Here is a 14,067-nt window from a genome sequence, read left to right as displayed (position 1 = left end):
CTCAGTTATACTAAACGAAGTATTTTGATAGATGACTGTTCTAGTATTTTGAGAGATACAACTGATTTTCCTTGAGTAAGTCATGCAATTGCATAATGTTAGGTCGATGGTTACTTTCACATAATATAAGAACCCTGAGAGATAAAACATTTTTTACATGCTACTTATTGAAATCCTAGTATGCAAAAAGCGAGTGGTGTGGTACAATATTTAGATATTTCATTGTAAACAATTAATACCGTTACAGAGTCAAAATTGTATTCGCATGTATATCCTGCAAGGTTAAAAGATACATGCCATCTCTAGCTCACATTAAATCTATAACCCAATGGTTGTTGTTTGAAACTTATCACTCATGTAACGTACCTAAAATTACGGTTAAGCGATTTTACTTTGTAGCGACGGAAAGTTGTTTAATAAATAAAACCTCATCAGAATTTTCATTCTGTCGCGAGTAATTGGGCTCTCTTTACGACCCACTTTGTGGCTAATGAATTGTCTGTTGTTTACTTTTATTGAAGAAATTTTGTGTGGTTATTGTATCTGAAAAATTGATGTAAAAAGTTTTTATTGTAAAAGATATATTGTAAATGGAATTGTGACTATCGTGTAACTATCGATATCGTGAATTTAGTGTATTCTTGTTTGTCAACTTCGCTTTTAAATTTAGAATTATAGATTTTATCAACGTAAAAAAGCCATATGCAGTATATAATTGCTCAATAAATATTTATTTAACACTTAGCAAATAAAATACCGACAATACTATATCAACAATATTGATGCTTTTGGATGAATTACAGAGCTGTCTAACCCACAATTTGAAATAGTCGGAGACCTACCGCTTAGGTAATTTATGAACCGATTTAAATATTCAGATCAAGCGAATGATAGTTATTGGACTAAAACAAAACCGCCTCCCTACAAACCTAAAATTAAAGTGTTCATAGAAACATTGAATTTATTGTGAATAAATGTGGTTAAATATGGAATGTATATTCGTGTATTTACTCGTATATATATATACATTCTGAGCTGTTCCCTGTTACTGTTAGTAGGAAGCTATATTTTATTGTTTCTTAACATAATTATTGACTCAGTGAAACCGTATCCCATTGCTTATTAAAATCCATCGCTGTCTTATTTTGGTTATCAGACCATCTGGAGGACACCCTGTAAGCTGTTTGCTTAGGCGTCGTCGCAACTTGAGGACTCTTATTCCTCAACTAATTAGTCCTTCGAGCAGTGTAGACAGCCTATTACCACTTCAACCCGCTTATTAAAGAGAGTTTTCTCGGTAACTTTTGTGTGCCTACCGATTTAGTTATTATGATATTTTATATAGCGAAATAGAAAACAGTTTTGTCCATAACATTATAATTTAAAAATCTCAGTAAATGATAACTGTACAAAGGGCTTAATTATTTTTAAGTAATTGTATCGTACGTAGTCTTAAATAAAACTCATAAAAAATCACCTAATTTTACATAAGTTACAAAAACATTACATTTATTCTTTTTCGAGTAATGAGATCATTCAGTTATTTTTTGGTTTGAAATCCTAACATAAGAAAATATTACCAATATGAAAAGCAAACAAGTAAATGTAATATAAATAATACAAATTAGATATTTATAAATTATAAGTAGGTATAACATATAAACAAAAATTACAAAAATATTATATTTGGACTAAATGTTTACTTTTAATTTATATTACTTTTTGGTTGATCCATTAAATAATATCAATATGCAAATTGTTTATTAGTAATTATTTTTTAAACGACACCATTTCCTATAACATAATTGCCTACGTGTACAAGTTATACTCGCACTTCACTTTTTTTATTATATTATACTTTGATAGACAATGCGGTTATATTATTATGTCTATGTATGTTACATTACGTCATAAAACAATGACTAGATTTATCGTTGTATGCGCGATACGCACTAATTATGTGCCGTATGAAGAACCATGATACCAACAAGTTTTGATCTTGAGATTTAGGCTGAACCCATACCGTATTGGCTATTTTCGCCTGAGCGATAGTTGCGTAGGCTATGATCATGTCATTAACGCCTGTTATTAATTGTCAATCAATGCTTTTCCTACCAGATATTTAATAATTTCTTCATACTAGAGGACAAATTACCGGGCATAAGATTTGCTGTTGGAGAGACCGTCGAAAGGACTGATTGATTTTATTCAAACACACTCGCAACATTCTTTTCTATACCCATCTGCACAGATGCATGCGCTATAAAGTCGCCGATCAAGTTTTGCCAATCGCATTATCCACTAAATCCCTAAAGTTATTAGTTGCACAAGCGATAGCAACCAATAGGCGGTTGGTCAACCTGAGTGTCTTCTCGAGTGAGACTGTATATATAATTATGTACAATATAATATTAAGACATAGATAACTTTATTTGTTACTTTTGTTATTTGCCGCGACTTCGTGGATTCTCATAATAATTTGTAATAAACATAATATTAAGAGCTGTGGATTTTATAGCAAATTTATAAATAATATTGTAAAGCAACAAATTTATTACTCTTTTATTAAAAATAACAAGTTTGGAAAATGCAAACTGCAGCTTGCCGGATGTACCGAATGGAGATCATATCTGTTCATATGGAATTAAAGTTCCATCTAAAGTTAATCTCAGATGTGTTTCTAACTCTAAATAAGAACATATACAAGGAATAGTAAAAGCAAAAAAGTAATCTATTACTAAGCAAAGAGCAAAATAAAAACAAACGGACTGATTATAATTGAGGCTGCTAGAACCAGAGTGGCCTAATTGCATTTTAATGAATAATGATATATCTGTATTTTCGTAATTTAAAAATGTCGCATAGTCCGCGTAAAACTGCTAGTTTGCTCTGAATATAGAAATTAATTGCATCCCCATAGTAAATTGTATGACAACACCTCCTCGCAACAACTTCAGAACGGACTATACACTTTTACTTTTTACCATATTTTAAATCATTTTTGTAGTTAAGCTACTCTGGTTCTAACAGCCTCATTTCAGTTACAGACTGTATTCAAAGCTAAATCTGGTTTTGATGTAGCCGGCCAAAGAACATTGACCATTAAACATCCTTTGATCTATTTAATAGACAGATAGATAGATAGAAAATAGACAAATTAGATATGTCTTTTCTAGTAGAAGTTCTATTAAACAGACATTATTTTAAGCCTTTTACGACTTTCAGTCGTATTGTTTGGCGCTTTCGTTCGAGCTATATACATGTAACTAAAATATTCAACGTTCATCCAAAGTTAATAAATAATTGCACAGTCCAAGTACAAAAAAGAAAAAAAAGTCTAAACTGATTTCCGTAAAGCCCTTTATCCCTACTGGGACACATAATAGAGTTCGCTATAAAGTAAATAAAATAATTTCTGAATTTTCTGTTTTATGTACTTTCGGCAGCTTCTTGTGGGATATCATTCGAATCCACCATAAAAAGCTGAATTAAAAGAATCTAATTTTCTTAGGCCCGCAACGCACTACCTACATATACTTATGTACATTACATTAAGGGCGATATATACACGCTATATTAGTTTCAATATTTTCAATACATAATTGGTTATAAGAAAAATATCTTGGAAAATATTATCATTATGAAAATTAATATCGTTATTACAACTGTACATTTTTGTTGTCTACGATCTTTATAATATTTTTTATTCCATATTAGACCTTAATGTTAGAAATTCGTTCTTGTCAACGAGAAATAATGTCTTTGAAACAATGACATGTTAATTTCTATGCGTATTTGGCTAATATACTTAAACAAGATATGTAAACGTAACAAATAATTTAAACATAGCTTTGTAAAGTCGATACATAACGTATATACCCTTTTCGGTGACAATAATTATTAAAAATTTAAAAATCTGTAATTATAGTAATATGAACATTTTATATGAAAATTTTGAAAAAAGAACAATACGGCTTTCAATACAATAACGGAATTTTATAATTTACTACAACCTAAATTGAGTTGCGACATTTAGCTGTTCGTAAAATTACAATAAAAAACTTTATTAATGTCGCGCAGAATAATCGTTATGCAATATTTCAGTACACACAAAGCTATAACATGTAAAAATTGCATACTAATGTAACTTTGCAAGCAGCTGTACCTCACAGGTCTTAAGTTGAGACTTTGGGTTCTATGACTAGACCTAATGATTCTTTGGGAACCTCCCAGCGCAGTTGAACCTGTAAAAGATACATACTGTACATTAACCAACAATTAATATAAAAAAAAAACTTATTGACATGAATTTAACGACACCTCACATAACGTTACATTCTTCATGCCAAAAACAACCTTTCTGAAATTATATCGAAAACTATTAATTTTATGAAATAAAACATGACCAACTTACCATTGATGTAATGACTATTAAAATACAATCAATTGAGCTAAAGTTGACAGCGTAAACATTATTACTCCATTGTAGAAAGTTACTCCTGTAACAAATATTCTTATATTAATGTTATTTAATTACGTTACGATTAGGTTAGGTGAGGTTAGAAATTTATATAATCATCTTTTTCTTCTATTAAATTGCCTCATTACTTTCTTTTTCGCTAGTGTTATTTCTGTTTTTTTGCTATTTAATTAAAAATTAATTCGACATATAATAAATTTCATATATTAAATTATAGTATTAGTATTTAGATAAAAGAAATGGTAAGCTACATTTGGTTACAAAAATAGTTTTAAATTTGCTTATTGATATTCATATAATTTTTACTGCATAATTTCTGAAGAACTGTATTATCTAAACTTCCAGCTCATAAGATGCTTTGTCCCACGTTTGTAAAGTTAAAATGCAAGTTGAATTGAAAACCTATTAAAGTTTAGTTTTAGGAACGTAATACTAGCAATCTTGTGGACTTATAACTTTGTAAGAGAATCTTGAGTTCAATCTCATAAGTTAGCTGAACAGGAATGTTAGGTCGGTGATATAAATAATGTAACATCTCTTGGGTATAACCTTACTTTATATACGATTTTGGAGACGAAAAAGTAGCACATGTCAATGCCATTGAAATCATATATCTTTGTAACACAGTATTAAAATACACGAGTATTTTTTGTAATATTGAAGTCTCAAACGAGCCTGCAGTCCATCTGATGGCAACTTGATACTACTCCCGATGGATATTTGACATCAACCCCAGATAAGATTTCCTGAGGTTGGTCACTAATACATTATTACCTCTAAGTTAGAACAAAAACCCGACTATATAAAAATAACACAAAAATTGTATGAAAGTATATCTAAGTATACGTAAGAAAATTATGTGAGGACAGATCAATATAATTATACATAATGATGTATTGGATAAATTAATTACCCTCCTTTCGACTTCGCCGTAGTCGGGTAAGGAATAGTCACTTAACTTTACAGTTCAGCGAAGTATCTTTCTGATGATATATTTTTTCTTATTTAAAGTACACTTTGAAATTCATAGAAAAATTATCACAAGAAAATAAGCTAAAAAAGAAGTCAAATTTTCAGCCCTTTAATTAACACCTAGTTAATCGACAAATTCGATACCTTCAAGCGCTGCGGAATTTCGCCTGCTCCTTAATTACTGCGCTAATTAGATAAGTGAAATCGAAACTGTTTTATAAACAATGAAAGTTAATGTTTAGAACCTTTACTAGCGAAAGAGATTTGTATAAGGCAATTAAGAGTCTGTGATGTGGAAGAATGACAATTAAAATAAACACTGCTCTTATTTTTTCAACAAATCCAAACAAAAATAGGGTTTTGCTACAAAAATGCTGGAAGAAATTTCAGGTTGAAATAAGTAGTCCTCTGTACTATACCTCTTTTTAATGCTTTATTTTGTTATGTTTCTGCGTACACAAATTTGTAAAATAAATTAAATAAATAAATAAAAAATATGGCAACATTTATTTATTCTAGGCACCACTTATCTCAGTCGAGTCGTTGATAAAGTAAGTACTATTTCAAAGAAAAGACACGATGTGCCTGCACAGTAATTATTGTTTTATAATTGATCCTGTCTAGGACTGAAAAAGAAATAATTACCTCTAGAACCAACTGCTGCAGCCAGCTGCATATCCGCTGCCGTAGGGATCTCTGGCGTCGTGCTAATTGGACCTGGCAACAAAATCAATATTTCAATACAAAAGTATAATAATCCGCCAAGTACGAGTCGAACTCGCACATGGAGGCTTCCGTACCACCAAGTGTGTATTGTATTTTATTTATTTCTATAAAATAACCATATTAAAATATGTTTTATTGTTCTTATTTGTATTTATTATAATAGCAGTTATAGTAGTAAACTTATTGTAAAAAATTAAACTATCTTTCTAGTACGGTTAAACAGTTAAATCGAAAAATGACGAAAAATACCAGTTTGTTTTATGGAGACACCCTTTAATATTCAATTTTATTTTATTTTGAATATTTGTTGCTATAGTTGCTACCGCTTTAATTTCTCTGTAAAAATTTCAAGTGTCTATCTATTACGGTTTCAGAGATAGAGCCCTGTAACAGACGGACAGACAGCGAAGTCTTAGTAATAGGGTTCCGTTTTTACCCTTTGCGTAAGGAACCCTAAAAATTGCTTATTCTATTTTGAAATGTTGAGTGGTCATTGCCGATTATGGTCACCTCAATGCATGTTATGAGACACTCATTACAAATGCATTTGTATTATATAAAATATTTTTAAAGCCGTTACAAAACTAGTAAGTAGTCTTTATTAGTGGCCCTTACGATCATTACAACTATTATATCTATTTATTTCTAACAATGAGCAATTCTTCATCGTTAGAAGTATTAATTAATTTCTGACACGCCAACGACTTCAAGTTTCTCTTACAGATTCTTGAAATTGTATCTATAGCGACAAGGCTGTATTTTATATTAGCTAAAGTTAATCCCGAATGTACTGTATTATTAATATTTTAGTAGGTCGATTTGATGGAAGTCTTTGTCCACCTTATTTTTCCACTGCTGAGCACAGGTCTCTTCTCAGAATGAGAAGGGACATGCCATAGTCAATTGTGCAAGCCAAGTGCAAGTTTAACGTTAGACTTCGCACAATTTAGAGACCTTTATTTAAAGAACTCTCAGGAAGGCAGATTTCATCAAGATGATTTCCTTCACCGTTGTAGCAAGTGATAATTAATTTTTAGTTGTTTGACTATAATTGAGTCAGGGAAAACCTAATTAGACAGATCACACTATCAACGTAGTGGACATGTTGACATTTCATCAGAGCAAGAGAGTGAGCTCAGTGAACTGTTTGTGCCCGCTAATATTAAATTCCATAAAAGCGTTTTGCCAACAATGGGTCTAACGAAGCATGAAATTATTCAAGAGGACTACCAAGTGCAGGAAACGTTTCATCTCTTCCCTACAGTTTAGATAGCTGTGCACACAAACTCTCCGCTGATAAAAAGCCTCACAAATTATACGGCGAAATTGTTATTTTCGCGGCTACCTCTACGAATATAATAATTCAATGCTCACTTCTTTTTCCCGGTTTGACGCTAAATTATATAACAGGTATATTTGTTCACTTTAAATAAATAAGCAGTTCTCTTTTGTCATCGACATTTTTCTGGCGGAGTTCGCCTTACAATTTGGGATGAAAAAGAAAATGAATTATGCTCACAATGTACATTCATTTAATATTTATTTTGCTAGAGGCCTTAATTGCCTTATCTTTAAAAATACTTCTGAGTTAATATCTTTTACTTACTTATATTACATTAAATTATAATACGTGACACATATTTTACTAAATTTGTCCTCGTTATCTCTGATAGCATTTACGAAATATATATCATTTAATTTTGTTACGGACGTTTTCTTGTGGCACAATTTTCGGTTCTATTTTTTTATAATATTGAAATAGCAGACAGATGTGCACCTCACCTTATGGTAACCTGATGGTAAGTGACTACTGTCGCTCATGGACATCTGCTATTAAACTCAGATAAGATTAGATTCCTAGCTGAGGTCGACCACAAATGCGCCGCTACCACCGAGAACTAAGTTGGAATGCTTCGGAAAAGTATGTCTCCCTTACCACCCTTCAAATTACTTAACACTGTTTCTATTAAGCAGGGATAGGTTAGGCGATGGTGCTGCCGAAGTCGAATCACAGGGAGTTCTACCACTTTCTAAAACATTTAATTCTAATATTCAGTACATAGTTCTACCAGTGGTATAGAAGCTTCTAAACAAGTATCGTATATCATAATAGCAGCGTATATGCATCGGCGTTATATGAGCTTATACCATTATAAGTTCTGCAAACTTGCATAGTACGTAAGTGTTGCAGAGAACTTGCAAAGTAATTCTGACCTACTTCCATTATATCTGATCGACTTAAACTTGCACGTCTCATGAAGAGGGTCAGAGGATTGGATGGATGGATTAGTGTTTTATCGCGATCTTATTATAAAATTCAGCTAAACTACAATCCACCGCGCATTGGAGCATCGTGGTGGGATACGCTCCAGGTCTTCCCTATTTGTGCGACAACGATGCATAGCAGTAGGACATAAAACCGTTGTTGTCGTACATATTTACTTCCTTACATTATTCTCCAAATATGGAAAGTTATTGTTATAGAAAGGAAGATTTTTACCGCATGGGTAAAAATATTTTTTTTTATAGATTTTATTTATAGTCAATTTCCTTTAGTCCCTTTGTGTAATCATGAACAATCCAAACACTGTAATTAAACTAATAGTAATTATATAATATACGGAACTTTATTAGCACTATGCAAATTTCAAATTTTGCTAATGTATTTAACATTTTTATTAATATTATGAGAGACATTGGAAATAACCATAGCTTAGAATTTTAACCTACTTTGCCTATATGGGCCTTTCGTGTCAGAATGTCATATTTAACCGGGGATATTGTACGTTATACTAAAAACAAACCCAATAGATCTGTAGAGACATTAAAAAACTAAGTTCTTTGTTATACTTAATATTCAAAATTAGTTTAATAAAATTATTACTCTATTCTATTCAACTAACTACTTAGGTTCATAAAATAATGTTAAAACTACCTACTTAAATGTCGTGTCATAACATCTTCTACTAACGAAACTAACATTTTTACTTTTTTAATAAAAAAAGTTATAACGTATTTTAAAGTGACTCGTAAAATTTCGAACATAACATTCTGTGCACATTATTTCACCTCAAAGAACAGAAGTAAGCCCTTTGCCAGATAGAGTCCCCGAGGGGCTGTTAGAGATCTCCAAATCTTCGATAATAATTTCCCCACCTGCCTGAAATATGGCCTCCTTCCGCGCAACGTAGTCGAGATAAAGCCTCTCAAGATTTACTCCGACCATTCTAGTTTTTTATGATTTTTCGTCTACATAGGATTTTATTTTGTATTAAAGCGAATGGTGGTCTTGTAAACGGAACACCTTTACTTGGCCTGTGATTTTGGAGTTTGGTATGCACGCACAAAAAAAAACTTATATTTTCGAAATATCTAAACTATCTTTACCGATTATGTTACTTAGAATGAAATTCATAGAATCTACTTATCTTAACAGTGTGTAACTGGCTGTGTCTTTATAACACTCATATTTTCTCTGGCATTAGATTATAAAGACATTTGTTTCTAGTTAGTCTTGGGACAGTCAGCTGGGTAGGTTTAAGTTGGCAAAAATACCACCAGTGTCACTTCTACGGCACCGCATACCTTGTGAAGGTTCCCCTTCGTCAGAAAAAAGATTGTGCATACATATTATGTAAATGCACATATTCTTACCTGGATAGTATATTGCTTCTTTGCGGACCGCGTAGTTGGCTAGTGGGATCCGCAACGTACATATGAACTCCGCAGGTGACGGTAGATCCGCGTCTTGTAATGTGACTGACGCGTATGCTGAATACCGCCCGTTGATTAGTTCTGTTTCATGTGATATGCCTTCAAGCCGCCTGAAACAAATGCGTATTTAATTTTAAATATGTAAGAAAACCTCAGTACATCTTATGTTAGTGAGTATATTATCAATGAGTTTTGATGGAGTAATTTCATTGAACTCTCCTGTCGCTGAAGTGCCATACAATCTACAGGGGAAATACAATGTCTTCAATTGAAACAAAACCCATTATGCTCCTGGGATTTCAGTTCAGAATGAGATGAAGATTTTAGTTCATAGTTGTGCACATAGTTGTTCATAGTTGTCCACACTAACTAGGTTGTGGTGGTAGCGGTGGTAATTTTAGGAGAAAAATGATAGTCTAGAAGCCTAAAAGAAGAACGAAAACATGAAAACCTCATACTTGAAAGTTCTTAAAATGTTTGCCCTTGACCTGCACGCTGGACTATGGCCATAAACTTGATCACTCTGAAAGAGAGGACTGTACCGGCAGTGAAACAAATAATTGGTTGAGGAAAATTACATTTTAGAACGGTATGTATATCTTCCTCAAGATTATGGGATTTATACCAATGGACAATTTAGGAAGAAAACAGATAAAAGCAACATTACATTATGAAACATCAAATAGAAAATATTCCATCAACTTTTTCTAATATCATAGTAACATTAAGAAAGGTATTAAAGCGAGCGAAGAATCTTGGCAGGTGCGGAGTGCAACCGGCTTTAATCTCCGAGACTGCTGCCAAGCGCTTTATGCACTTTTACATTCATCAGTTTTTATAGCTGACGTTACTATGCTTTTACGTCTTCTCATCTCAAGTGATCAGTGCTAGCCTGGTGATTTTAATTTCGGTCTTTCAATCACTGTGCCCAAGGTTCGACCAAGAGTCACGCACCGCGAGTTTTTGAAATGGTGAAGATAACATAGTGGAAAACCATCACACTTGGACGTTTCTATGAATGTTACCAAAGATGTTTGAAGTTTACCAAACTTTGGTTAGTCTGCGCGGTGGATTATGGCCTAAATCCTTCCCACTCTATAAGATAGTCCCATGCCCAGCAGTGGAAAAATAATCTACCTCAATATTTCAAATTACTCACAATTATTTCATCTTCATTTGCTGTAAAATGACAAGTTAGTAAGAAAACCGGTTAAAGCGACATTACATTATGAAACATCAAATAGAAAATATTCCGTTAACTTTTTCTGATATCATAGTAACATTAAGAAAGGTATTAAAGCGAGCGAAGAATCTTGGCAGGTGCGGCAGGTGCGGAGTGCAACCGGCTTTAATCTCCGAGACTGCTGCCAAGCGCTTTATGCACTTTTACATTCATCACTTTTTATAGCTAACGTTACTATGCTTGTACTTCTTCACTTATCTATCTATCGGTATCGATAGTGCAGGTGCTAACTGCTATTTATTTCTTTTATTTTCTTCATCATAACTATGTTGTTCATCAGAACTAATAGCAAAATTACAAACTAGTAAACAAACTCATACTACTATTTTTACTTACTAAAGATCAAAATTTTACAATGTCTAGTGTAAAAAATCGTCAAACATCGATCTTTGAGAAGCAATACATTGTATAAATTGATTGAACGGGCGTAAAGTGATAAAATGTTTACATCAAATACAATATTATTATCGGAGCAAACTGAAATATGTCATCTCAGCGGAGTAGAATTTAAATTGATGGGAAGTAAAGGTCGATCGTTGGGTCATTCCCAAAAGGGAGTTTACTCTTGACTCTCGAACTTCTTGAACAGGAAGACGGTTTGCGGTAACTAATGTAAGAGCCACTTGGCTAAAGAGCCACGCAATAATTACAAGCGTCCCGTAGAGGCTCGTTACCCACATAATAGATGAAGCCTCGTCAAATTAATGAATGGCATAAGAGTAGCGAGGGAAATAGGTTACAGATTAGGTAACTTCTAATGACGCCGATAAACATTCTGATGTCTTTAGTGGTTGTCATTATATTATTATGTGGCCAGATATATTTTTTATTTGAAAACAGATTTATATGTAATATATTAACGTATAAAAATAATTACGTACCGTTCAAAGTAATAAATGTAGATTGTGGTCTCTCATTCTAGGTGACCGATGTTCGAATCTTAGGCATCTTTAATTTTTTGATGTTATTTTTTAAACTTTTAAGTTTAATTATCTTTTGTTTCAATGACTAAGGCAAAAATCTTGTGAAAATTCTTTAAATAACAAAGTTCTCAAAAGTGTGTAAGGTCTACCAATTTGCCCGCTAACGCTCTGGACTATGATCTAAATGCCTCTTACTGTAAAAGACAATCAGTAAATCTACGCAACGTGTACACAGGCTCGATTAGGCACGCAATCTGGGACCTACATCAAAGACATTGACATATTCTGATCGGACCGATTCTCAATTTCAGGAGATGAGTAGCATTTGTGTCCTTGCTTTACTTTACTGCGATAGTTTTGGAAATCTGACGTTATAAGTGCAAGTTCTGACATGTCATTTTTAATTTGTAGTAGTACCTGCCCATTTAATTGTTCTGTTCGATAAAATTCTATATGCCCAAGTTTTCAGTATCGGTTCTACATTCAATGCCTATGTGTTTTGAAGGTAAGATTTATGGGATATATATTAAGAGATTTATTGTAAGAGAGACATTTATCCGAGGGGTTCCAGCTTAGTCCTCAAGGTCATGGCCAACCTCAGTTAGGAATCTAATATAACCAGGAACCCCTGGATTGTGTGATCAACCATCACAGTCGTACATGGGTTGCGTCCACAGTCACCTACCATCAGGTGGACTGAGTGTGTGGCTCGTTTGGCACTTCTATGTTATAAAAAAAAATGAAATGCTCGTAATATACGAATACGAATGTACCACATAATATCCAAAATAAAATATTATATAGTAACCCAACGCATACAAAAATGATATATTCGAACTTAAGAGCTTCTCTGCATTGCAGCTACTATATACATTAGTATAAGCTGAGTTCATAAGGAAACAATATCTAAATGGAAGTGAAGGTATAGTCAGAAAAGATAGATATTCAAAATATTCTATTACTAGCTTAAGTGCAGAATTTTCATTATTACCTTGGATCACTTGAGGATGGTGATCCTCAACATCATCTAAGAACAACTAGGATCATAATTAATATAGTCTTTGCCAAGACCCAAAAGGACCGAAAGTCAATGGGGTTCGTTGTATTACAGAGTTCCTATGGCCACCTGCCGACTCAATCATAAAATCAGATATTTAATTTGCAGCTATGAGTCAAAATCTCGCATTGTTATTCAGAAGTAGCCCATGTCTACTTAAAAAAACAGTGATAGTCTACCGGTTGAAACTTGGCCTCTCAGTCAGGGAGTGCGAGGATCGAATCTGGGACACATACCTCATTTTTTTCAAAATTATGTGCGTATTAGAAATTAATTGTCACTTGCCTAATCATATTTGGCCATCGCGGTGGAATATGGCCTTACTACATTCGGAGACAAGCCCAGAAGGGGCAAAATAATAAGTTGACGACGATGAACCCATGCTAGAAATGGTACAATACTAGCCTAATGATAACAAACAGTTTATTACATGTATTGTAGTAGGAATTTCGTTCGCGAACCTATTCTCCTTCAAAGTGTTTGTTCGAGCTAATCTAGACATAATAATAACGCCAACGAATCCAATCCGGCATGATGTAGCTGTTCATATTGTTGCACGAATTTGTTGGAAACCAACGACTGGGGAGATTGTTTATATTGTTAGCCGTTCTGACCGCAATTTCGTACATGTGGCAACGATAATATAACGCTAGTTAGTTGGTTTATTTGATTGAGACAGTGATTAGTTTACTTTTGCTATCTGTGTTGTTTATTGCATGCAATCCATGAGCATGAAGTACACTGGATGTAAGTGACTATTGCCGTTCATGAATATTTGTAATCCAGACTTATCTGGATCTTAATCAGAATCCTGTCTGACATCGGCCACAAATATGTAGCTACCTCTGAGGCCTAAGTTGAAACGCTTCGGATGGGGCTAGACAGCCAAACGCAGCAGCCAAAACCAACAGCGCTTAACAGGTATGTTATCAGGTGGAATTGGGTAAAGCTT

The 14,067-nt window shown here is 33.3% G+C and overlaps 1 protein-coding gene across 1 annotated transcript in view; it reads right to left on the bottom strand.

Moving 5' to 3' along the window:
* Positions 1 to 803: 803 nt before the first annotated feature.
* The window catches only part of LOC140751876 (uncharacterized), an 89,133-nt gene continuing 75,869 nt past the window's right edge, over positions 804 to 14,067 (bottom strand). Inside the window, exons 4-7 of the mRNA XM_073085966.1 lie at positions 9,833 to 10,002; positions 6,098 to 6,169; positions 4,415 to 4,499; positions 804 to 4,244 (exon numbers count right to left, since the gene is read on the bottom strand). Coding sequence (XP_072942067.1) covers positions 4,432 to 4,499; positions 6,098 to 6,169; positions 9,833 to 10,002 — 310 coding nt within the window. The 3' untranslated portion in view covers positions 804 to 4,244; positions 4,415 to 4,431. The remainder of the gene's footprint in view (positions 4,245 to 4,414; positions 4,500 to 6,097; positions 6,170 to 9,832; positions 10,003 to 14,067) is intronic.

The sequence above is a fragment of the Epargyreus clarus genome, unplaced genomic scaffold (assembly GCF_041222505.1).
Source record: "Epargyreus clarus isolate Ecla_fem2 unplaced genomic scaffold, WU_Ecla_fem_2.2 ptg000023l, whole genome shotgun sequence".
In the NCBI taxonomy this organism is placed as follows: Eukaryota; Metazoa; Arthropoda; class Insecta; order Lepidoptera; family Hesperiidae; genus Epargyreus; species Epargyreus clarus.
Note: the sequence above shows the minus strand (reverse complement) of the source record. Positions and strands in the feature narration are given on the sequence as shown.